The 25,529-nt window shown below is 42.0% G+C and overlaps 1 protein-coding gene and 1 long non-coding RNA gene across 5 annotated transcripts in view; one reads left to right on the forward strand and one right to left on the reverse strand.

Moving 5' to 3' along the window:
• Positions 1–6,278, reverse strand: part of LOC310743727 — a 19,713-nt gene extending 13,435 nt beyond the window's left edge. The window contains exon 1 of the long non-coding RNA XR_014539192.1: positions 6,220–6,278. This is a non-coding gene — a long non-coding RNA (uncharacterized lncRNA). The remainder of the gene's footprint in view (positions 1–6,219) is intronic.
• Positions 6,279–6,304: 26 nt separating this feature from the next.
• WASHC3 (WASH complex subunit 3) lies at positions 6,305–25,126 on the forward strand. Of its 4 annotated transcripts, none has more exons than XR_014539181.1 (8): positions 6,330–6,483; positions 9,082–9,180; positions 13,421–13,486; positions 13,904–14,026; positions 14,371–14,481; positions 21,223–21,287; positions 22,861–23,971; positions 24,425–25,126. XR_014539181.1 is itself a non-coding variant. In XM_083574161.1 (7 exons), exons 1-7 carry the CDS (start codon positions 6,433–6,435, stop codon positions 22,943–22,945), a joined length of 597 nt encoding a protein of 198 aa, XP_083430287.1. In that variant the 5' UTR covers positions 6,305–6,432; the 3' UTR covers positions 22,946–25,126. The 4 variants fall into 4 exon arrangements, 2 of the variants coding, with proteins under 2 accessions (XP_083430287.1, XP_083430286.1); XR_014539182.1 differs by having other exon boundaries at positions 14,374–14,481; XM_083574161.1 differs by having other exon boundaries at positions 6,305–6,483; positions 14,374–14,481; positions 22,861–25,126.
• Positions 25,127–25,529: the final 403 nt, after the last annotated feature.

Raw genomic sequence — 25,529 nt, forward strand, 5'->3', positions numbered from 1 at the left:
AACCAGACCAGTGTACTAGATAGGGTGCTCGGTTTGAAATGGAAAGGTCCTGGTTCAAATCCGTGCTCAGATATGCACTCAATGGGCAGGTAAGTTTTTCTCAGTCTGGCTTAAGTAATTAAATATTGTGGGAAGTGGAAGAGAGCAAATAGAATAACCCTCTTGCTCCTTGGGTGTAGAATACAGTTGTGATAAATAAGTAAAATTGTATGTAAAGACTAGCTAAAAATAATCTCTTTTTTTACCTATGGTCAAACCTGTTCATCAACTGATTTGCTTCTAGGTGCCTTAGGTATGCTGGATGATGGGTGTGATGTGCCTTCCACCCCCCATCAAATTGCCTTAACCTTTTGCCAGCTCCATCTAATCACATCTGTCTACCAGTCTACTTCACACGTAAGGGAGGGTGAACAAATTGCTAATATTTTAAATGAAGTTCAAAGGTAATCTTAGAATTGTTTAATGAGACAATAGAACCTAGATTTCAATCATGGAAGGAAAAAAATAAAGTCAATTTTTGAAAGAGAAAAAGCTGCATGGATGGAAAATAATCAAGATAATCTTCTACAAATCTATGATTTGCCTCTTGAGAAACATACCTACAAACTCAAATACAAAGACTGAACTCATTGCCAGATCCCAAAAATATGTGAAACGGTGTAGTGGGACACTTTGTGTCTTTGGTAGCAAAAAATATTGTCCTAGGTCCAGACAGACGATTAGCTTTTACAAAACAAGTCCAAGATCTCCCAATAGTTAAATCTACCCATGTGTTTTTTGAAATTAAGAACTGCATGTTATTTCCAATTCATTTGAATTTACCAGAGAATTTACTGGAGCACTTCGCTTTTATGTAGATCACAACTGCAAAAGTCAAGCAATGTTCATTCTCATTTGAGTAAAAAAGGAGGGAAAGGTTTCTTACAAACTCAACTGACATGGCTGCAGACCAAAGCAAACAGACTTTTTGACTAAATGATGTTCATTGTGTGTTTTCAATTAAGTTAAAATTGCCCTTTTCTAAGCAGAAGAGGCATATGTCAGTGTGTCATGACCATTCTGTTACACATTACAATTCTGATTCTATTGCTTGTTTGACTTGCTGCCACAAATATAAATCAACTACAAAAAAATACTGTGTATCTAAAACATAGACTGTGAGTATGTCTTTGTACAGAACTTACTGTTACTGGTGCCCACTAACTGGCATCCTCTTCAACACCCTGCCACCGGGTTACCATCTGTTGTTGGCTTGTATTCCGTGTATCCTTAGTCAAACAAAGGCTGGTATTATCTCACAACCTCTTCCACTGAAGCTTGGTGAACAATGTTAAAACACACAAACAGAAGCCATTCATCTTCTTAAAAGTATGAGACTGAGCATTCCTGTATGGATCAGTCTTGGAAGATCTATTTATCTATATACCTCTATTGCACACAAAAATGAAAAAATGTTACATAATGTGCAGTACAGAAACATTTCACGTACAGTACATGGTTTCATTGCAAAATGAGATCATAGAATCAGAGTTGGAAGAAACCCTGAGGAGCATCTAGTCCAATCTCCTGCAATCTTGGCATATGCAGCTGTGCCATATGGGGATTGAACTTGCAACCATGCTCTAACCAACTGAGCTATCCAGTGAAGTGTTTATTTTAATATAAAAAATAGGTGGGGAATTAAGTACATATGAATAACATTAGGAGAAGCATGCCAGGGCTTTCCTTAGAATAATGCAGTAGTGAAATTACCGTATTTTTTGCTCTATAAGACTCACTTTTTCCCTCCTAAAAAGTAAGGGGAAATGTGTGTGCGTCTTATGGAGTGAATGCAGGCTGCACAGCTATCCCAGAACCCAGAACAGCAAGAGGGATTGCTGCTTTCGCTGCGCAGCGATCCCTCTTGCTGTTCTGGCTTCTGGGATTCAGAATATATTTTTTTCTTGTTTTCCTCCTCCAAAAACTAGGTGCGTCTTATGGTCTGGTGCGTCTTATAGAGCGAAAAATACGGTATATATACATAAATAGCAAGTGTCCTCAGTTTCTCTCAAATGCCTAGGAATCCTCTTAAACCATATCCTCAAGGTGGTGGTAGAGAAACTGGCAATACAGTAGTCTGATCCTGAGGCAGGCTGAAATAATGCATTTGGGTCATATATTTTGTGCTGAGCCCTAACCTTGTGGACTTCAGCCTCCTGGGAAGGTGAAGGGAGAACACTTTCAAGATGGTGTCACGCAATGCAGCACCTTGTGTTAATATGAAGGTTTTCAAAATATTTATTGGGCAGTGCTTTCCATTGGAAAACTTAGTTCACTTGTGTGTGTGTGTGTTTGGGGGCGCGTTCCTGTAAATATCAGGACTATGAAACTTTGCAGTTAAAGCAAGGGGACTGCTTTTCGGGCTTTCTTTGTATGATCTCTGAATTACATTACATAAGAATTCTACTGGATCAGGCCAGAGGCCCACCTAGACCAGCATCCTGTTCTAACAATAGCCAACTACATGAGAAGTCTGATGAGGGCCTGAGCACCAGAGTGTTCTCCCCTCTTACAGTTTCAAGCAACTAGTATTGAGAAGCATACTCCCTCCCTGAAACCTGATCCTCTTTTAAAGCCATGCAAGTTGGTGACCATCACAGACAGCAATGATAGGAGTTGGAAAAACCAGATCATACAATATTTGTGCAAATCATGAGCAGTCTAGCTATCCTGAAGGACTGGAAAAGCGGACAGTCTTAAATCCTGATTTGAAGTCAGGCTCACCCAGATCGATGGGGCTTATGACCACAGAAACAGAATTAACAAAACCAGGATCCATAAGGAACTAATTCAGAGCAATTCTATGCATGTTTGCTCAGGCATATGTCCTGTTGTGCTAGGAGGATCTTACACCCAGCTAAATTAGGACTGTATAGGTCTGCAGTATCAGTCCCTTTTTAACAACTTTTATCCCAGATATATTTTCTTCTTCACTTACATTAAGTGGTGTGTATAATTTTATTTAAGAATTTATAAATAATATTGTCTGATGACAATGCTGATCCTCAAAAGCAGTCTTGTCAGAATGTTTTTTGAATACACAAACTTGGAGAACTTCATGGGAAATTGGGGGGGGGGGGCTACTTTCTGACCTTTTCAGCTGTTCACTGAACTACTTTAGTAAACACAGTTGTTGCCTCATGGAGGATCAGGTGACACCATGTCTGGAAATTGCCTTGGATCAGCTTTTTCGTTCTGTGTAACTTGCTGCTTGGTTGTATAGTTGTTTTGACTTCTATGCTGATTATTAAGAGAGCACACTGGGAATTGTTACAGTGGTTTATATGAATGTCATGTGCTCATATAAATGTAAGTCAGAGCTTTGGTTGTTTGCCTGGTTATTTTGATTACTGATAATTAAAGTGAGCTGTTGTAGAGGAAAGGACTTTTTGTTTAATCTGAGGGAACTGGGGCCACAGAGTATTATTATCAATAATGCAATTATCCTTTTATGACACAAACTCAATCAAGTCTTCCTGGTACTTTTTCATTGTTTTCCCTGGGGATGGAGACACAGCTTGTGATCTTTCTGCAGACATGGGCTTTGCATTTCCATTTGGCTAAACTCCATGGAAGGCTGACTCCCTCCTTTCCTCACACATACTAATGTTCATCTTTAACTTGCTTTCTTTTTAAAGTTGTTCTGCAACTGAACTGCCACCCTTTGGTGGGAAAAATAATAATTTGACTGGCCCCGAGTTCTTTAGTTGCTACCATTTCCCCACCTCCTGTGCCTTTATAGATTTTCCAGTACAGTCACACCTCGGGATAAATGTGCTTCAAGTTAAGTATTTTCGTGTTGTGCTCCACGGAAGTAACAGAGCGTGTTACTTCTGGGTTTCTCCATGCATGCGTTCGCTTCAGGATGCGAACGCGGCTCCAGAACGGTACCACTGTATTAACTAGAAGGTTGGTAGTTCAAGCCCACCCAGGGACAGCTATGGGCAGGATTCCTGCATTGCAGGGGACTGAGCTAGATGACCCTCAGGGTCACTTCCAACTCTATGATTCTATGTTGCACTAGGGCAGGTATGGGGAACCTTTGGCCCTCCTGTTGTTGCTGAACATCAGGCTATTGGCTGTGCTTGCTGAGGCAGTCAGGAGTCGCTCAACAACATAAAAGGTAAAGGTACCCCTGCCCGTACGGGCCAGTCATGTCCGACTCTAGGGTTGTGCGCCCATCTCACTTAAGAGGCCAGGAGCCAGCGCTGTCCGAAGACACTTCCGGGTCACGTGGCCAGCGTGACGAAGCTGCTCTGGCGAGTCAGCACCAGCGCAGCACACGGAAACGCCATTTAGCTTCCCGCTACAAAGCGGTACCTATTTATCTACTTGCACTTAGGGGTGCTTTCGAACTGCTAGGTGGGCAGGAGCTGGGACCGAAAGACGGGAGCTCACCCCGCCGCGGAGATTCGAACCGCCGACCATCGGCAAGTCCTAGGCACTGAGGTTTTACCCACAGCGCCAACAACATATTGAGGGCCTAAGATCACCCACACCTGTACTAGGCCAACAGCCCATTTTAATCCACTCTAGTTGGATAAATCTACATAAAGCATAATAATTGTCCAAACCTATAAAGTTCCAATACATGCTTGAATCCTTTCCACAAAATAGTCTGGAAGCACCACCTATCTGAGCATTTTTTAGCCCTGCAGAACACCCTCCCACCAGGTGTCGAGGTAATAAACAACTATCTGACTTTTAGAAGACATCTGAAGGCAGCCCTGTTTAGGAAAGTTTTTAATGTTTGATCTTTTATTGTGTTTTTAATATCCTGTTGGAAGCCGCCCAGAGTCGCTGGGGAGGCCCAGCCAGATAGGCGGGGGTATAAGTAATAAATTATTATTATTATTATTATTATTATTATTATTATTATTATTATTATTATTTCCTGCCAACCTAGCAGTTCAAAAGCATGCCAATGCAAGTAGATAAATCGCTGTGGTGGGAAGGTAAACGGCGTTTCCATGCGCTCTGGCGCTCATCGCGGTCCTCCGTGCGCCAGTAGTGGTTTAGTCATGCTGGCCACATGACCCGGAAAACTGCGGATGAACGCCGGCTCCCTTGGCCTGAAAGCAAGATGAGCGGCGCAACCCCATAGTCGCCTTTGACTGGACTTAACTGTCCAGGGGTCCTTTACCTTTTACCTTTATTATTATTATTAAATATATAAATAAAAGCAGCCGAGTATGGTTCCTATTGAATTTAACACATTTGGTCTCAGCTCCTGTTCAGGGATATTTGAGCCTTGGTGGTTAGTATAGTAGGAATTCCCAGCTGACCATCTCTTGCTGTATTATTTGTAGGCTGGCTTCCCACACGTTGCAGAGCAGATGCATGAGCTGTTAGTGTTGTCCTTGTTTTTTGCAGTAAAAAAAAAAGAAGACTGATGTTTTGCAAAATTCTTGTTAGCCAACTTAAAAAAAGAAAAAGAAAAAAGCGCTGCACATGACTAATTTTAAATGGCTCATTGTGCGGTTTTGAATATTGTCCATATGTTCCAAATGACCATAGGCATCCTAATCCTAAACAAGTTTACCTGCCACTAAGTTTAAGAAGATATCTGAAGAAGTGTGCATGCACACGAAAGCTTATAACAAGAACAAACTTAGTTGGTCTCTGAGGTGCTACTGGACATTTTTTTTAATTTTTAATTTTTATATTTCGATTGTACAAAGTGTGCTCAGGAGGACAACTGTTTCTTCCAACCTGGAACCATGGGCGTAGCCAAGGGGGGACAGGGAGGGGCATCTGCCCCACTCCCTAAATCAATAAAAATACATAGTAAACTGAGGGCCTGTCCCCCCTAAAAAAAAATCCTGACTACATCCATGCAACCTGGGACATTCCATTCCTATGGGTTTGCACTGAGTTTTGTTGTTGACGCCTCTCATACAAAATATCAGAGCAATGTACCAACAACATTACAAAACAGACAAAATACCAATAAAAACACGATAGATTCCAAAAAAATCTACCTCCTTTTCGAAATGAGTACGATTCCCCACCCCACCCCACCCCCTGCTCCGAGTGGGACAAAAAACAACAACATTTTGCGCGCGCAAAATTTGCATTAATAGATCATTCAGGTGTTGTAAATCTGACTAAGTAATGAGAACGGAGAGAAAACAGTCCACGCCCCACTTTCAGGACGAGGTTCGGTCTGCCAGAGCTCACCCTTCGGTCTTCCTGCGGGGAGAACTACAAGCCCCATGATGCAACGCGGCCTCTCCTGCCTTCCCGTATTGCCGCTCCGCAGGCGAAGGGCGGGGTCGAGGAACGGCAAGTCGGGAATCGCTTCCGGTGCGAGGGGTCGCGAGGGGTTCCCTGCCTGAGAAGCTGCTTTTCTCCCCAGTGAGGTCCCTTTTGGCGCCTGCGAGTGGCTTGAGGATGGATGAGGACGGGCTGCCCCTCGTAGGCTCCGGCATCGACCTGACCAAGGTACAGGCGGCGCCAGGTTGCTGGCGTTGCTCCTTGAGGCCGGCGCCAGGTCCCCAGGGAGCGAAGGAGGCAACTTCCCCCTGGAGGATTCTCTCCCCCCCCCCTCGCCATCTCTTAAAAAGAGAAGCTGACAAGCTCTGTGAATCGGGGCTGCTGCTTTTGCCCTTGCAGGGCTCCTCCTGGACCTCTGGCGGGCAGAAGTTCGCCAGGAGAAGCTGCGCTCCTTCGCCTGTGGTGTCGTGTTTTTATTAAAGATGGGGAGGTGGGAGCGCGGGTAGGGCAACCTCTAAGGAAGCACAAGTCTATGGAGGCTGAGGGTGAGAGAAGAGGGCGGTTGCGAGGAACTGGGGGGCGGAGGGTGTCCTCACGGGAGTCAAAAGTGGCTTAGCTTCCTCTGCCATTCGTCTCCTCTGGGAAACAGTTGAGTGAAAAAACAATCCAGTCTGGGCCTCCTTCGTGGAAGTTACAAGAGGCTTGCATAGCAAACATATATTCTGTTCCCTTATATGCCAGTTTGTTAACAGGTAGTAGCAACCACTGGTCATCTGACCCACCCTGAGTAGCCAAGTCTTGAAGGTTTCCAAAACATCTTGAACAAAGAGCATTTTTTGGTCCTTGATCATCAAGCATCCCTCTGAATTGTTTGCTCTTCCATGCCCTACTTTCCTCCATCCATAAGATTGCCTTTTTAAACCATGTCCCTTTTTTTTCATTTTTAACTCATTTGACCAGGCCTTCCTGCACTGTAGTCAATTTTGGAGGTTGTTTTTTCCCCCTTCTGGCTCTGATTCACTCGTGAGTGCAATTGTTCTGGAGCAGGCTTGATAACCCATGTAGCATATTGGAACTTGCTCAGTCCCAATTCTCCTGGGGAAACTTAAATAGCTACACTGCAATACTTATTTGGAAAATAAGGCAAAACAAATTAATGGGTCCGGAAGGTTGCAGGAGCAGCATGAGCTGAATTTCTCAATGTGTGCTTGCAACTCATCCAACCCTAATGTAATGCAAGTTTGATTCCATAAATCATTGACTTCCAAGCTGTGTTCTGGAAAATCCAAAATGTGTTGTTGGACCAGGACCAGGGAGACCCAGGTTAAAATCCCCACCAGCCATTAAGTTCCTTGGGTGATCTTGAGCCAGTCACTCTCTCAATCTAAACGTCATCACAATGTTGTTCTGAGGATGAAATGGGTGGTGATGGTTGCATGCTATTCTGCATGCCAAAATGTAATAAACCCTTGCCTCAGATACTGCATGAAATCAATAATGGCAGATAAAGTTCCCTGGCAGACAGTTTGTCAGATCTGCCAATCTTCTTTTGCAGTATGCCAGTGCTCTGCATGAACCTGTTGTATTCCCCTAAAACAGGTCTTGTATTCTACTACAGCAGACACCCCAGTAGCACTTCCTTGGCAGATGACAAGCCAGTGGTTCCTTGAAAGCAGGAAGCTTCAAAATCACAAGGGAGTAAATTTAGTGAAATATAATCCAATGACAGTAGCAAGCAGGTGCTGCAGGTAAAATGGGGAGAACTCTGCAACACTCCATAAGAAAATCCACTGTTAGATTTCTGCTGTGGCAACACATTGCACTTTGATCATGTATGCAGGATCCAGTAGTTCCTAGGATGACATTTTTCCATGCCAGACACCATACTGGAAGATGCATGATACTTAAAAAAAAGAAATGCCACACTTACTGGAAAGATAAATTCCTTTCTGACTTTCATAGATAACTCCTAAAGCATCTAATTTAACATATCTCCATGAGCTGTCATTGAAATATTTCATCATAAATGCCTATCATAAAATTTTTATTGGTTGATTCATAGATAAAGCCATGATTTGGTGGCTGTTGTGGATTTGCAGTCGGATAGCAATGATGATGGAAGTGTTTTTAGGCTAGCCAATGCCCTCACAAATGACTATAAAAATAAGTTTGTCGGAGAAACTGTTTAATATACTTCCAAAATCCACCCACTACCTTTTTCAGAATGTGAGACTTGCAGCTCCTGCATATTCATACTTACTCAGAAGTAAGTCCCACTGAATTTGATGGTATTGGCTCAGAGATAGCAATGCAACCTTAATCTGTTCTGTTTTACATTTGTAGTCTGTCCCATTCTTGTAGATGAGTGTTAAGGAGCCTGTGGCCCTCCATGTGTTGTTGGACTCGTGTTCCCATCATCCCTGACAGCTGGCTATGATTGGCGAGGCTGATGGGAACTGAAGTCTCAACAACATCTGGAGGTTTTCCATCCCTGTTATAGAACTACCACGTTTACATATTTGAATCTGTGACTCAGATGGAAAACCATATGCCCATCCAGTTTGCATATGTTCCAAAACTGGGAAGAACTGCAAGCATGACAGAGCACAGAATTATACTATTATGTGACTTGCATAACTTGAAGCATTGATCTGAAAATAATAAATTGGATTTCAGCATATCCATAGCAAAAGTGCAGCAGATATTTGTATTCAAACATTGGACAGGGGTGCTGGGAGCTACTTTGCTCAGTTTTATCATCATATAGGTTTTGGGTGTTACAGAATGAGCCTTGCTATTGTTGAATTTGTGCTTTGTACAATGCAGGTTCCTGCCATCCAGCAGAAGAGAACAGTGGCATTTCTAAACCAGTTTGTGGTTCACACAGTTCAGTTCCTTAACCGATTTTCCACTGTTTGTGAAGAGGTAAGTAAGTATACACTGTACTACCTTGGGGAAGGGGGTGGGTGCATGTTGCAGACAGGATTTGCATTGTTGGCTAATAATCTGTTGTGTGGTGCACAAGCCCATTCCCTCTGACGAATTTTGTAAGACATAGTTAAAGTACAGGGTTCATTACTTCCAACTTTCCTAAAGAGATGGTGCTTTGAAAGTTCAGTAACTCTTCCTCTTCAAGGAGGAAAGAGACACTGGCTGGAAAGTACATGGGGTCCTTTAGCTTTTTAGGGTCTGACATGGTGCAGTAGATAGCACCAAGCATGGCTATCAGAGGCCCACATTCAAATAAGGAGCATAGGAAGCTGACTCAGGTCAGACGAGCCTTCGAGCCCAGTATTTTCCACTTTGATTGGCAGTCTTTCCCATCGCCTGCTACCTGCTTCTTCTAAGCAGAGATGCCATGACATGTTATCTGCCACACAGCTTTGTTCTGCTGTGAAGCTCACTGGAAGGTCTTAAATCTCTAAATCATTCTGGGTTGTTGTGGTTTGTGTGTGTGTGTGTGCTTGTTTTTTGTTTGTTTAATACAAAGTATCCCAGACAGTTCATAATGTAATAAAAATTAAAACAGTACATAATTATTCATGTTCTATGGATTGATTTTATTGTATTGTACATGCTGTAAGCTACCTTAATATATTTCCCAAAAGTGCAGATTATGTACTTCAAATAAATAAATAAATAAATAAATAAATATCATAAAAACACCAACAATCAGATAATTAAATAATTAAAAAGGGACCTCTGGAGAAAGGCTCAGACCAGGCGGACTTCCCTCTTCAGGGCATTGCATTGCCCAGGCACCACTCTAGAAAAGACTTGCCGTATTTTTCGCTCTATAAGATGCGCCAGACCATAAGACACACCTAGTTTTTGGAGGAGGAAAACAAGAGAAAAAATATTCTGAATCCCAGAAGCCAGAACAGCAAGAGGGATTGCTGCGCAGCGAAAGCAGCGCTCCCTCTTGCTGTTCTGGCTTCTGGGATAGCTGCGCAGCCTGCATTCGCTCCATAAGACGCACACACATTTCCCCTTACTTTTTAGGAGGAAAAAAGTGAGTCTTATAGAGCAAAAAATACGGTACCCCTTGTGGCCATCTGGCATTCTTCGTATGGCTGGGCCTCCACGTGAACAAGCCACAATGGCTATGTAGAACTTCCACCATTGGAGACTATACCTCTGAAGGCCAGTTGCTGGGAATCCTAAGTGGGGAGAGTGCTCAGTTGCTCTCATGTCCTGCTTGCAAGCTTCCCGTATGCATTTGGCTTGCCACTGCGAGAAAAAGATGCTGGACTGCACAGGCCCTTAACCTTCTCCAGCAGGCTCTTCATATGTTCAAAGGTCAGACAGATTCAGAGGTAGAGGTGATTCTTCAGATCCACTTTGTCACAGCCTGGTGCCCTCCAGATCTTTTGGACTACAACTCCTTTCATCCCTGACCAGTGGTCATGTTGTCCAGGGCCAATAGGAGTTTGAATCCAACAACATCTGGAGGGTACCCTCTTGGGGAAGGCTACTTTAGATCCTAGGGTCCCTGGATCTATCCACCTACTAGGGCAATTGTGTTGATGAGAGAAGAATAGGAAAGTGTTCCGTACACTGATAAATGCCATAAGAATCCTGTTGTATAGAAATCAGCTTCCAGTGTTCCATCCTACTCAATGCACATCAACAAGAAATGGAAATTCATTGTCAGTAATTGGGGTCCCAGGGGGTATCTAGGCCCCCCAACCAGGTTTAGCCTTTCCCATTGCTTTATCTTCCACAAGTGAGTGTTTGCTAATCACCCATGTGGGGTAAAGTGAAGCAATGTTGTTGCAGACACTGTTGGATTTGAAGGTAAACCTGCCCTTGCACTGTGTGGCCTTGTCATCACTGATGGTGGAACAGGAAAGAGGCACCATCTGTCTCTGTGCATGATGCACCCTTCAGAAGTCCTTTCAATATGCAAGCCCTCCTTCATGCACCATTATTTATTTGTATTTTGACAAAATATTTCCAGACTGGCCTTTGCAAGCAATCAATATTGGTTGGCACCAATAGGCTTTGCAGACTTACTTGCATTGCTACATTTAAATTTTAAGCCCTATCACCTTCCTTCAGCTTCATCTAAAAAGGCATCATCATAAGGTTTTCTGATATATAAATTACTTCAGATAAATTGACTTTGAACAGCTAAAAACCAGATGGCTAGTTCTTTTTCTTTCTTTTTTATCCCAAAGTCTTGACAGCCCTAAATGCTTGTGTGTGGTCATTTTTTAAAAATGACATCCATTCCAAAGAACAAAGAGGCATCTATAAAGAAAGAGATGGAGACCAAAAAGGAAAAACAAAACCCCAAGCTCATCAACATCTGTGCTTCTTTGTCTCTATTATGTTGGCTGGTTGGCATATTTCTCAGGGTGTTAAAGATTTTGGCTCTAAGAGCCCAGCAAAAAGTTACGACCGTGCCAGGAGGCAGGGAGAAAAATGCTACAGATCTGCCAGCCAACACACTAGCCAAGGGTACAAAACAGGCTGGTTGCATATGGCAGCAATTAGTTCAAGCCGCCATATCAGTTCTTAAGGTTTGGGATTTTTTGCACATCAGCTTGCATTTTAAAATAAGTCTTGCATAGCTTTTGGAGCATCGTGTCAGTTCACCTGACCTTTTATCAGATTTATTCCACCACTTCCAAATTGGATTACTATTTACGAGTAGGTCTGAATGCTTTAGTTGGAAGATGGGTTTGTAATACTAATTGCTCAGGTTTCACTTGTTTTGTTGTGGAGGAGGTGGGTTAGGCTATTTTGATTGTGGCATGTCATGGGATTGTAATATAGCATTCCCCATCTAAAGATGAGCAGTAACTTTTGTTTATTAAATTGTTTCACTCTTATTCTACCCTTTTGCAAAAACTATATGGGGAGGTTTATAGCATTTCCTTCTCCCAGTAGGCAGGTTTATTTAAAGGAGTAATTGTTCTGTTTACAACTTTCACATAGCCTTTCATCCCCAAACCTTTGAAATCAGTAGAGATACACACAACAATCTATATCTGGTCTGAGTAAAATTCACGTGTTCATTTATAGTCTGGTCCATTTCCTCATTAATCTGCATTTTTTAATAAAAACAATCTGTACAAAAATTCTTCTATATGCCAGGATTCAGCATTCTCTGACCACCAGTGCAAGGGCTATTACGCTAGTGTAGCAATGAAAATAAAGGGTGGGCAATACCAAATGCAGTGCAACAATTGTGCTAGCAGGAGCTTGTTGTGCAGCAGTTTGTTCAACAGGAAATATCAGTACTACAGCAGCAATCTGTTGCACAATCAGCAAAGAGAATCACAGTCATTTCCTGTACTTTCTCTTGGTTGAGCCATTCTTCTGGCACAAATACACCACTAAGCAGTTTTAAATCAATGCGACATTGAATTCCTCTCACAATCTCAATATACACATTTCTGATCCTACTTTACCATAAAATGCGTATTTGTTTAAATATTTTGATACCTTTTGTGGTGAGAACTTTATTGCAAAATGTTGAGAACTGCAAAATCCAAAGGATAATTGTGTTGTGATCCACGTATTTGTTCTAGAGGTGTGAATTGGGTTAGTTCACTTTAAAAACTAACCGGTTCTGTATCCTATTGTGCAGCCCTTAACATATGACTGACTCTTCAGGGTGCCCAGGTTTATCTTGTTCCTATTCAAGGGTTTAAGATTCATTTTACACAATACTATTACATAATAATTTGAAATAAAGTTTATATGGCAGGCTCGTTCATAGATACTTTATTAATTGTCTGTGCAAAGTAAAAATTGCTTCCAGGCAGCCAATGACAGAATTTTTTTTAAAAGTTGCCTTTTTAGGCCACAGGTGACAATCAGCTATTTTGGGGCAGATGGGCTGTTAAATGTTTTTGAGAGCTAGCAAATATTTACCAGGCTTCACTGTTGTATATGTACCAATTCTGGTAGCAATGAATTTTACAGCCTAATGTTATAATCAGCGGTTGATCTTGAGGTATTTTAGACCACCTGTGTGACAAGGCTTACAGGATCATCGTATAATGTGCCATATATTATCCTCCGAAAGAGTGAGGCAATAAGTGTTTTGGGGGAGGGAGTGGAATGCTAAGTATTCCTGAGCAGGGAGGGCAGAGGAGAGAATTGCCAGTGAGTAAAAGTATGGAGTAATATATTTCACTTCCATCTTTCCCAGAAATTGTCAGCACTTTCCCTCCGTATTCAGCAGATTGAAACTACACTGAATATCTTGGATGCAAAGGTTTGTGCATGATATCTCTCTTCTTGCTAGTTGTAGTCTTGAGCACAAATTAAGGGACTTGCCTGTATAATTCCTAAAGTCCAGTTTTTAGCTAAGCTACATTTGTCTTCAGGCAGACCTGAGTATATTTTTTCAGAATGTCAGAATGTAAATGGAAACAGATGGCAAACGTATATCTGTGATAAGGCAAAGAGGAGGTGAAGTTGTTGGGTGCAGGCAGGGCCCGCGTGATACTTCATCCCGGTGCTGGCCAGAATTTTGTGACATGTTGGTTTGTCCTAATTAAGGTATTGCCTATTAGTGGATTTTGAGGCCTTGGTGAAAAATAGCATGTACTGGATGCTGACAAAACAGCTACAAGTTTTATATTCTCAATATTAAAATGTTGTCTACTGTTCTTGGTGTTCCCATCTTCAGTTGGCTTCTATACCTGGGCTAGAAGACGTCAAGTTTGAAGTATCCAGCACCAGTGTCAACAGCGTTACGAATGGCCCTGTCTCAATAGATCCACAGTCAACAAATGTATCTCCTCAGCTGGAGGTAAAAGATTGAGCTCTTCCTGACTTGTTTTCCCCCCGCTTCTAGTTAGCCTTTCTAAAGCAAGCAATGACTTTGTTCACATGTGATTTGCTTTGCTTCCCGCAGACCACAATCAAGTCAAGGTTTGTTCTTGGCTTACTGATTGTGGTTTGTTGGATCTGTGGTTTGGACATAATTCATAGCCAGGGATTGTGGTTTGTTTCATCCATGCGCTAGAGAGAAGGAGCAAAACAGTCCCAATCTGTGTGCTTGTGTTAAACTTAACCATGGTTTACCATGATATGTGAACTGAGTCAATGTCTGCACATGTTTAAAGATTGGCACATAATGTTTTCTCTTTATAGCAGAGCACTGGTCATGAGATGGGGCAACAGAAGACGGAAGGAGCCACAGAAAATATCATTACGGTAGCAAAGGATCCCCGCTATGCAAGATATCTCAAAATGGTTCAAGTGGTAAGATAGTTGTTCATCAGGTTTCATCAGACACCAAATTTGTGTGTATTCTGTATCAAGCAGCCTTCGAAGTTAGCCCTTCTGGCTGTCCACTCTAACTTCTTTTTAACTAATCCTCTAACTTTTGATAAACTCCCTCTTCTGAAAGGGTATGTGATTCTGTTGGAATTGGTGGTGGTGGCTGTTGTCAATCAGTTCAGAACTCTATTTCTCGCCTGATGTAGACCCTGCTTACAATCATTTGTTGTATTTATTAATGTCTCTTTATCGTGATCTGAATGTGCGTTTGCTCCTTCAGTGTGATGACAATTCAAATCATCTATAACTAATGGCTTTCCATCTCTGAACTTCCCTGTTTAATGTGTTTAGAGACCTCTGCAGCAGTTTCCGTGTTTGATGGCTCTGCGCCAGGCTTGATGGGAACAATATGTGTGAAAAGCCACTCAAGGATCAGTTTTGTTCCTTTTAGTTTGTTTCCACTGATGTCCAGCCAAACCAGTTAAATTGCTCAACATGTGATGGACCTTTGCATCTAGAACATGCTTGCAAATGAGCTCTTTGTAAGCAGGCCCTGGCCTCTTTCCATTCTGATTGAGCCTCCAAGCCAATTGTCTCATTAGCATTTCCTAACCTCCTCTTGATGAAAGGAATAGGAACAGAAGTCACTGTACTCTGAATTAAACAGTAGTAATAGAAAAGAAAATTATGTGCCCAGAAAATTGTAGGTGAGCAGGCTGCTATTGTGCTTGTGTCTTGCTTGTGGGCTTCGAAAAAGCATTTGTTGGCCGCTGTGAGAACAGGATGCTGGACTAGGTGGCCCACAGACCTGCTTCAGTAGGCTCTTCTTCTGTTCTTAATGAAAATTATGTGAAAAGGCAAGACTACGCCATTCACATTTTTTTTCTAGAAATAAGAGACAAAGGTATTCTGAATTTCTATGGGTTAGAGAAAGCAGGAGCGAATGATTCTCTGTGAGAGTGCAAAGCCATTCAGTATTCTTATTCCACAAAGGTGTTTAGTGGGACAAGGGAGAGGCACATGCCCATATTTTCCTTAGCTGGAGCATAACATGGAAATAACTCTTCACACATTTTCCTAAGAGATGCTTTTTAGCCATGGCACCATGCAGTTGGTCTTATTTTAACCAGCTATTGGCAAACTTGCCCCCCCTCCATCTTTGGACCATGCTGTGCAGCCTTCCTGAAATTAAAATGGAACTAATGGCTTGATTTCCTTGCTTGTGCCCAACGGTTGCTGTTGAGTCAGGCTTCAATACAAAGCGTTCAGATTCAGTATAGTTGTTAGGATATTCCACCAGACCTCTTTTGCTGGCCTGAACATTTTCCTGTGAATTGGGAGTGGCAAACTGGCGTTGTGTGGCTAGATAATTACCAGTGCACTTGGAAAGACTGATGTGGTGGCTGAAAGGAGAGTGTTTGGCTGATGGTTCGCTCTAATGTCCTTTTTTTGGTGATGGGATTTGTGCTGGGGGTGGGTGGGGAAGACAACTTTCTGCCCCCCCTCACACACACACCCTTTTAGAATCTTAACCACATTATTTGAAATCTACCCTTCTTCTGTAGAAAGGCTTCTTCTATATATGCCCCCTCCTCTTAGGTACAGCATATGAATGAGATGTTGGGCTGTTGAGGAGCACAGTAGTTTTATGTATATGTTACAGATGCATCAGGAAGCACAGCTTTACCCAAGTAAAGCTACACATGAATTTCGGAGCCACAAAAAAGTGAGGAAAGCAGGCATGCACATGGTTTGTATTTCTTCTTTAGGAACATATAAGAAGTGCTTTATATGAGATCAGGTTACCTGTATGAAGTAAGAAAAGTGGGCAGAGATTAGTTTTTCTCCCTCTCATAATACTAGAATCCATGGCCATCCAGTGAGAAGCTGAACGTTGGAAGATTCAGGAAAGACAAAAGAAAGGATGTCTTCAGACAGAACAGAGTTACGCAGTATATTTTGCTCTCATGAGATGTAGTGATGGCCACCAACTTGGAATAGTTTATAAAGTGGATTAGACAAATTCCCGGAGGATAAAGTGATCGTTGGCTACTACCCATGATGGCTGTCTGCTATTTCTAGTGTCAAAGGTTGCTGGGAATTAGAAAGTGGATGAGTTCTGTCACGCTTCCTCTTCTCCTAGGCTTCTGGTTGGCCACTGCAAGAACAGGATGCTGGACTAGCTGGACCTTTGGTGTGATCCAGCAGGGCTCTTACATTACTTTCTGGCCCAGTATTACCTACTTCAGCTGGCTCAGGCTTTTCAATTCATCTGCTGCCTGGTTGTTTGTTTGTGATAAAAGGGACTGGACATGGGACATTCCACATCCCAACTTGTGAGTTCTGACATTGAGCTAAGGCTCCTCCCTTCCTTTGTGAGATCCAAATGTCTTCCAAGTGAGCTTTCTTAGTTTCATCTTCTGAAGCTACAGGAGGGTTGGGAAAACCAGTGATGTGAGTTACTCACAGTTCAGCTTTTCTTGCTTTTTTTGTAATGTTTGAAACAGTATTCTGTTCAAAGCTAAGGGTGCTAGTTCTCATGCCAGTCATGCCAGTGACACCCTCTATGTATCCTCCATATAGACAGCACTGTCAAGAGGTGGTAGAGGAGCAAGCTAATTTTGGGCTGGCTTGAACAGAAATTTCTTTGTGGGAAAGTGGCAAAAAAGTCTAACAAACATGGACCAGCAGAACTTTGTTTTTTCCTTTCTCCTCCTGTGAAGGGGCTGCATTTTAATGTTTTAATGTTGTATTTTAATCTTGTTTTTAAGTTGCATTTTAATCAACTTGTTTTTATTATTGGTTTTTAGCCGCCCTGAGCCCAGTCTTGGCTGGGGAGGGCAGGGTATAAATAAAATTTATTTATTTATTTATTTATTTATTTATTTATTTATTTATTTATTTATTTATTTATTATTAGTGGCCCCAATCCAAGTTAGTTAGGCGTAGTTAAGCCAATGCACCTGATTCTGTGTTGGAATGTAGCCTTATAACATAGCTGTGAGATTTAAGGGCAGCTTCTTACACCCCCGTAGAGCTTGAGTTTAGGCTTCTTGTATGCAAGTTAGGAGCTGCAGGTAAGCCACTATGGAGATGAATATATCCTGACCTGGTAGCCTAGGAATTGGGACAACCCAGCTATAAAGATTGAAGCAATATCAATGATGGCAAAAATCCATGAGAAGCAAATTGCTTCAGTGGGTGTAACGGGTTCAAATGTTTGGTGGAAACATCAGAAAACAAAGAGAATAAAAACTGTAGCAGTAAGCAAGCCAGTTCTGACCCTTAAGACAGATAAGCTTTCTCTTAAATTGCGAGGGAACACTGATTCTCAAGTTAAAGGTGGGTCTGGAAGTAAATGATCTTCCATTTGGGACAACTACTCCACCTGTTTCATAAAACCCTAAGCTGACTGTTTATAGGCCTCCAGGATATGATCTTAAATTCCTCTCGCATTAGTTATGTAATACAGCTTGTGTTTTTTATTTGATTATAAATCATTTTCGTGCCGTATGTATGTTAGATAAAGTTTTTGGCAAGTAAAAAACCTCTACTGCATCAAAGCATAGGTATGTAGGTGTGGGTCTCATCTTCTCAATTTCTTACTTCATATTTCCCATGACACTTTCTGGGGTTGAATCTTAGGTGATAAACTTTCAATTCTTCTCTCCCCCGCCCCCCACGCCAGTCCAGCAATTATTAAAAGCTCTGAAATGGGAAGAAAATCTTGGGGGAGGGGTGTAGCTTACTTGCTTTGCATGCAGAAGGTCACAGGTTCAATTCCTGCTATCTCTAGGAAGGAATGGGAATGTTCCCTGCATGAAACCATAGGGAGCTGCTACCAGTCAGTGCAGGCAATACCAGACTATATACACAAATGGTTTGGCTCAATATAAGGAAGCTTCTTATGTTCCTAGGACACTTGCAAGGTGACATAAACCAGGGTATGATCTATCCAGCATACAGTTTGATGGAGACCTCTGAAACAGAGAGCTTTATGTAAGATGGTTCCCCTCTACTACAATCTTGCATAGCTTTTTCAGCTGCAGTTCTTACATATTATTCTGTTTCCTGGCTAACAGTTGTTTGCTATTTCTTCCATTGGCCTTTTTTCATATTTATAATAATTGTTCCCATTGTAAGATACAAAACGTTCTGGATAACAGAATCCTCAACACGTCCCGCCCCCCTCAAAAAAAAATCTAGCTTCCATACTTTGGATTGCATTTTCCATATGGCATATGGTAAGTCCCAGTTATAAAAGATCTGTATGACTCCTGGTAATTACAGTTCTGTAGATCCCCACTATTAAACTGCTGAGTTTAATTGTTTTTATTGGAGATAGCCAGTTTATATAAAGGTGGGGGGAAGCCCCAAATACAGATGCACACAGGAAAATATTAATCACCGAATTAGCATCACTATTGCTCTGCCAGCCTTAACCACTCTCTCCACTTTCATGTGTGGCGCTAGTACAGACACGCTTCTCTGAAACACCCGCCATGGCTCCTTTCTCCTTACCTTGGCCAAAGTACATTTGCTCGATGCCAAAACCAACCACACACTACTGTTCACTTAGAGTTTGAGGTCTCTCACGTCCTTTTCAGACCTCCAGTAGACCTTGGAACTCAGAAATTGGACTCTCTTTTTTTCGTTTTTGACCTTTTGCATCAATGATGGCAAAGCAACAAGTTCTCTTTGAGCCTCAGTGGCAGGAACACAGGAGCCAATTCTGTTAGAACACCCCTAGCAGAGAGTTTGGACTTTCACAAACTGTTCTCTAGGATCCTACAAGAAACTATGAAGGGAAGATGTTTGAGACTTGGGGAAATGGACCACAAGTAGTGGGAGAGCTTGCATTGAAAGGTCATTTTCATATGCATAGTTGTCTAAAACTTACTTTTGTGCCAGCCCAAATTTAAATGTTGATCTTGTGATGCTAGATTTGGAGAAGTCTGCTGAGAAGCCTCCTGTTGTTATCAAGAAAGTGCTGAGGGGAGCTGCAGGAGAGTACCATAGTACAAATTGCAAGATGAATAAAGCTATTTTTCTGAGATTTCACAAAAATAAAAATAGCAGTTCAGTTGATGGATGGAATTAACTGCTAGCCCAGCAGGTGGGAAGTCAGTCTGGAGGTGTTTAAACAGAAAAAAACATAAATAATAATAATAATAACCCATCCATTTATACCCCACTTTGGGTTACCCCAGCCACAAAAGCTTGGTAGCCTAATACCTGTACTTATGACCTAGGTAGAAGATAGGTCACAACCTCTACACCTTCCAGCAACATCAGCTAAGCAGTTTTATTGGAAAGGACAGTTTCATTACATGTCCCTTTATAAAAGTGGTTTCCTGTTAGTAGGATTATGATGTGATCCCACCTCTGCATCTTGTGATTTTGGAATCATAATGGCTGATCCCAGTTTCCAGTTGCTGCAGGCAAACTGATGAGAAGAACTGCATGGGTAGAGATATATCCCGGGCAAAGAATAGTCACAGATATTCAAAAGGTCCAGGACCTGGCCACTGTACTACACAAGCTAGTCCTGTTCTTTACATCTCATTTAGCTGGCTACTGGTTAAAGAAGCGGCTGAGAGCAATGTGCAGAGCTTGAACGTTGGTCCACCATCACTGCAGCCATTTCTTTTTCTCCCTCCTGCATCCACATCTTGGTTCCTTGTCTCCACCGCCATGATAACCTTTCCTAACTCCAGCCATTTTTACACTGATAACTTGGACTGATGTTTGAGCATAATTTATTTCGTGCCTGGAGTGCATTGCTGACCATCTCTTGCATCTTTTTGTGGGGCAATGGAGAGTTCAAGAAAGAGCCCTGCTGGATTGGACAATACCTGTCTCATTCAGCCTTGTACTCCTGCAGTGGGAATGGGAGCACAAGACCAGTAGCATGCTTCCGCTCATGTTTGCCAGCAACTGGCATTCAGAGGCATGCTGCTTCCAACCCTGGAGGCAATATAGCCATTGTGATCAGTCCATAAATTTGTCTAATCCCCATTAAAAGTCATCCAACCTGATCGCCATCACTGCATCTTGTGGAAGGGATTCCATCGTTAAATTTTGTATAGTGAAAAAAAATACTTCCTTTTGTTCATCCTGAATCTCCCACCATTCAGTTTCACTGAATGACTCTGAGTTCTGGTATTATTGTGGGAGGGCATTCTCCATCCACTTGATCTGCACCATGCATAATTTGGTTCACCTTTAACCCCTCCTCCCCAATTTTTCTAAACAAAAATGCTCAAGATCTTGCCTCGTAGGAGAGCTGCTCCAGCCCCTTGATTGTTTTGGTTGCCCTTTTCTGTACCTTTTTCAGCTTGACAGTGTCCCTTTTTGAGGAGGGAGAAACTCACATGGACATTGCAGACACGTAAGAGATATTCCACAGCAGCAAACTTCTCTAGGTGTTTGAAAATGAAAGAAAATGGTATGCTAGCTGCAGCCTCTGAAGTAAACCAAAGTTATTCAGAAATGTAATTTGGTTTTTCAACAACTTCTACTCCCAAACTTTCTATAGGGGCAGCCATAGGAAATGTGCCCTTCGATCAACTTCCTGCTGTAACAAAATCAGTTTCTCAGATCAGAGCTTTTTCCCTTAACATTTTTGTGTTTGCTCTTTATTCATTAAAACACTGCGATTTTGATGGGACTCCCTTATACATTGCTTTTCTAGACGTTTATCGTTCTTTTTCCCCTCCGCAGGGTGTTCCTGTAATGGCAATAAGAAACAAAATGATTTCTGAAGGATTGAACCCGGATCTTCTTGAGTAAGTGACAACTACTTGCATATTATGTGTGCAGAGACAGGACAGAGTTGGCTCTTGCAATGGGGGATAGAAATGTGTATCTTGGTCATTTGGAAGCTTCAGAAAAAATCTAATTTTAATTAAACTTGCAAGGCTAAAAAAGCTAGTACACCCAAAACATCGTGCAAAGGAGATTGTTCCACCAGTGCAAGCATTTCTGCTTCCCTGACGGAACAATCTTCTGAATTCCACCTTAATTCTTTCCCAATCAGGTTTTAGTTAAGGCTATCCCCACCCCCTAAGCAGCAGGATTACCTCCCCCACTGAACACTTTTAATGGCTTGAGGATATTATCTTACTTTTTTCTAGACAGTAGCCACAGTTAAGCATGGCTGGGTTTTTTCCACTGTTGGTGATGGAACAGCTTATACATGCAGGTCCACCTCTTTATTGCCAGCATTTTAAAGGAGAATAGATAAAATTTTAGAGATTTGTTTTACTATCAACAGAGAAAAAAAGAATTGGCTCACTTATTTGAGATTGAAACCCAACGGAAGCTTCAGTTCCTTGTCAACAGAAGAGCTACAGGTAGCCTGATCCCAAAATTTAACTGTGCTGCCTATAATAAAAGTGAAGGATGAGGCATACCTATTGATTTTCATAACCCATGGTGTTCAAGAAAGATGCTCTGGTGCATATGTTCTGGATTCCTAAATCAATGTTCTCAAACATAATGAAATGGTATAACCCCATCTTAGAACATACCCACAATCCTAGAATTCTGACTCCTAAATACATAACCTGACCAGCCCCTAAGCTACCCCACACTTCTCCCTGGCTCCCCACATCAGTAATGTTACAGGGGCCACGGCAAGCTCTAATAGGACTCTGTATCCCTTTCACTAACACCAGTAGGGCTAGGACCTGTCCTTGAGAGAGGGTCTTGGACCTTTACAATTGATAGGTCTATTACCATTGCATGTGCAGGTAACCCTACAGGGTGAGAAGTGTTGTCCTGCATGATGTACTAATAACTACAGCAACAGTACTTGGCCTTTATGTTGTGCTTTTGGGGTGTTCAAAGAGCTTTGCATCCATTCTCAGTCATCTTTAGAGCAACCCTATAAAGTCGGCCAATATTATCACGCCACTGCAACAGAAGAGCAGCTGAAAGCTACCTCAGTGAGCTAAACGAGATTTGAATGGGACATCCCCACCTCACTTCCAAGGTTTTCTGGATTTTGCATCCAAAGAGGGATCTCTGAAATTATACCCACTTCCTATGGGAAACTAGTCTGCTGCAGTACAAACACCTCCTGTCTACCTAGGAACTTGTCAGTCAACTTCATATAGGTAAAGATGTAGGCATTGCCTATGAAAGCCCAGAGTAAACCTCTGAAGTCTGTAAGGTTACGGAGCACGTTTTGCTGCTGCATAACAACACAAGTGCTCTTCTGAAAGTAGCTGCAGCATTGACACTTAACATGTCTTCTAGCGTTGCACGTGATCATAGAATCATAGAGTTGGGAGGAACCCCCCCAAGGGTCATCTAGTCCAACCCCCTAAGTTGTGTCTTCTTATCTTACTCTTGCAGGACACCAGATGCTGCAGTGCCTACCTGGGGAGGGGAGGCAAATGCAGAAGACAGTTCTGACAGTGAATCCTCATTTAGTGACTGACCGCACTGATCCAGGTGCATTTTTCCTTAAGAGCCCTCTTCGCAAGTGCTTGTGTACAAAACTTAAATCTGAAAGATTTCCTGATAGCTTGAGCCATAGAAAGTATTCTTCTTTAAATGAATTGCTACTTTGCACTGGGGTCTTTGCATCGTCTTCCTCAGAGTTTTGAATGAAGGCCCAGTCTGTCCTGAAGGGACTGACAAGATGTGCTGTTACTTACGACGCAATGGCCCTGATCTATTGTTCCAAGGAAGCTCAGGGTAAACTTGGGGCAGGTGGGAGAGTAAGTAGACCATGCAAGCACGGCAGGTGGGAACAAGTGTACCAGCTCTGTCACTTTCACCCTCCACAAGTTCTGCGGACGACCAACTCTAGCGGGGAGCCTCCTGCATTTGTGGATTTGTGTACATTCCCTGTGCCACGTAGAACCCTGATCTTCCTACTTCCTACACTGCAAGGAAATGGGTGCCCTCTTATTCAAGGAGGGGGATCAGGACAGAGAGCAGAGCTAGCGTGCTCATTCTTGCTCTCTCCACTGGCTTTTCTGCTTATTTGTGAGTAAGGCACCCGAGAACAGCTTTGCATTTCTGATGAAGCCAAGGTGTTTCTTTGGACAATACCTACAGCCTTTTAGATTACCTCTTTATGACTGGATTCCACTACCCCTCCCTTCCTGGTAACTGTCTATATTCAGAATGCTGCTAATGCTGTTTCCTACACTGCTTTTCTTTTTAATCCTCCAGTATCGAATGAGAATTGAAAGCACCAATTGCTTGCTGCATTGGGATAAGCACAAATATTCTATTTGTCCCAGTGGTCTAAGAGCTGTGGGTATGAAGGGCAATGACAGAAAGACTGAGGGTGGAAGACAGTGGCTCTTTCCACGAGCATCTCACACAAATCACACAGCATTGCTGCTACACCCCACCCAAGTTTTTTTTTCAGTGGAGATCCCATACTAGGCACGTGCAAATCTTAAGGTAGCTCAGCGGCAAAATTTTTGTGTATTGTATCACTGCCATTGTAGTCAGCAAGCAACTTCTGTGAGTTATGTCTTGTTTAGAATGTCACTCATAATTATTATAGTGCACTCAAGAAATAAAAGTCCAGGTTACTTAGGAGAGTAGAACTTTAAATTCTGATGGGAAAGTTATTTTCTGATAAGGTTTTTTAATGCAATAGCAAAGACTTCCATGGCTTACAATTTTGAAAGATAGCTAAAACTAGCAAGGAGATCATCTTGTTTTCAAAAGCTTATTCAGGAAAGCAACACTCACAGAAACTGAGACCTACCATTTATTTCAAAGCATGAGTTGCCTTATAGAGGGATCTGATTAAAAAGAAGGGGCAGCCCAGTCTTAAATGAAAAACAGCCTTTTAAGATCAAAATGCAGTAGTACGTTACAAGACTGCATAAACTTTCAGAGGTCCTTTTTTGTGCAAGATTGGCTTGCCTCACTGCCTGGTGAATTTCACTAGTGATGTTAAGGACCACTTTATGGATTTAGAGCATTTCTTAAGTGCGCACACAGTGTACACTAAAATACTCAAAAAAGAACGCTAATGCCCTTCCACCCCATATATGCATAGCAGGGATCTGCAGTTGTCCGTGACCTCCCAGTGTGGCGTAGAGAGGTGTAAACTGGCCCTCAGCTTTTGTCCTTCAATTTTTCTCCCAGCCCACCAGTGTTTTCTCATACTGCCATTCTGAATTTGCTGCACATGTGCTAGCGCCGTTGTGCTTTCAGCAAATGCCAGGATAGCCATTTATACATCAAAATCAGATCTGAGTATGAGCCAAGAAAGGCCGGGGATGCACACGCCTCTTGGTTAGGAGAGTTCTGGCTGCAGGCGTGAAGCAGAATCTCATGCAATTCTTCTGATTGGAAGAAGACATTCCGGGACATTTGTTTTTTTCCGAAAATATTTTGGAATAGATCAAGACATTTTGTTTCAAGCAACAAATCTAAGATGTAACCTTTGTCTAGGTCTTCATTAACCTGGTCTTCAGCAAAATGCAACTAGTATTAACAGTGTCTGCTTTGTCAGCCATAAATAATCAATCAAGTACTATTTACCATGCTGCCTAATAACACATATTGTATACTACAACACTCAGAAGTGGATTCTGTATATTTGAAAAACATGCATCTATAATTAAAATTATGTTTTGTAAGCAAATGTTTGATTCTTTGTGCAACGTGTAGATAAAATTGCATGTTTTGATGCAGCCTTATTAATTTTTATTGTCACTAAAGTGCACTGCAAGAACATTTGAAACTATCCTTCCCCAGAAGTCAAGGGAGATAAGAGTCCGAGAAAACAAGATTGCTTAGCAGCAGAGAGATTTCTTACATCTGCAGGCAGACAGCATTTGAAACTGTGCAGTGGAGTCTAGAAATACTATTTTTTGCACTAATTAGTTATAAATGCAGTCAGGTATTGTTTATGTCAGTTTTCAGCTGGAGAACATTGGTGGTTGATTTCAGAAATTCTCAAACTTTAAAGGAAAAGGTGGCTTCACTGTATGTGGATTAATGATGCAATGTAAGTTTAATTCCCTCCAATGTTTTTTGTAAGTATT

Source organism: Podarcis filfolensis (assembly GCF_964270895.1).
Source record: "Podarcis filfolensis genome assembly, chromosome: 10".
NCBI classification, from domain to species: domain Eukaryota; kingdom Metazoa; phylum Chordata; class Lepidosauria; order Squamata; family Lacertidae; genus Podarcis; species Podarcis filfolensis.

Bases quoted from the DNA above. Each gene is read 5' to 3' on its own strand.
- WASHC3 (XM_083574160.1), top strand. From the start codon at position 6,433: ATGGATGAGGACGGGCTGCCCCTCGTAGGCTCCGGCATCGACCTGACC. The intron at 6,484-9,081 runs GTACAGGCGGCG...TGTACAATGCAG, and splicing joins CCGGCATCGACCTGACCAAG to GTTCCTGCCATCCAGCAGAA. The intron at 14,027-14,370 runs GTAAAAGATTGA...TTCTCTTTATAG, and splicing joins ATGTATCTCCTCAGCTGGAG to CAGAGCACTGGTCATGAGAT.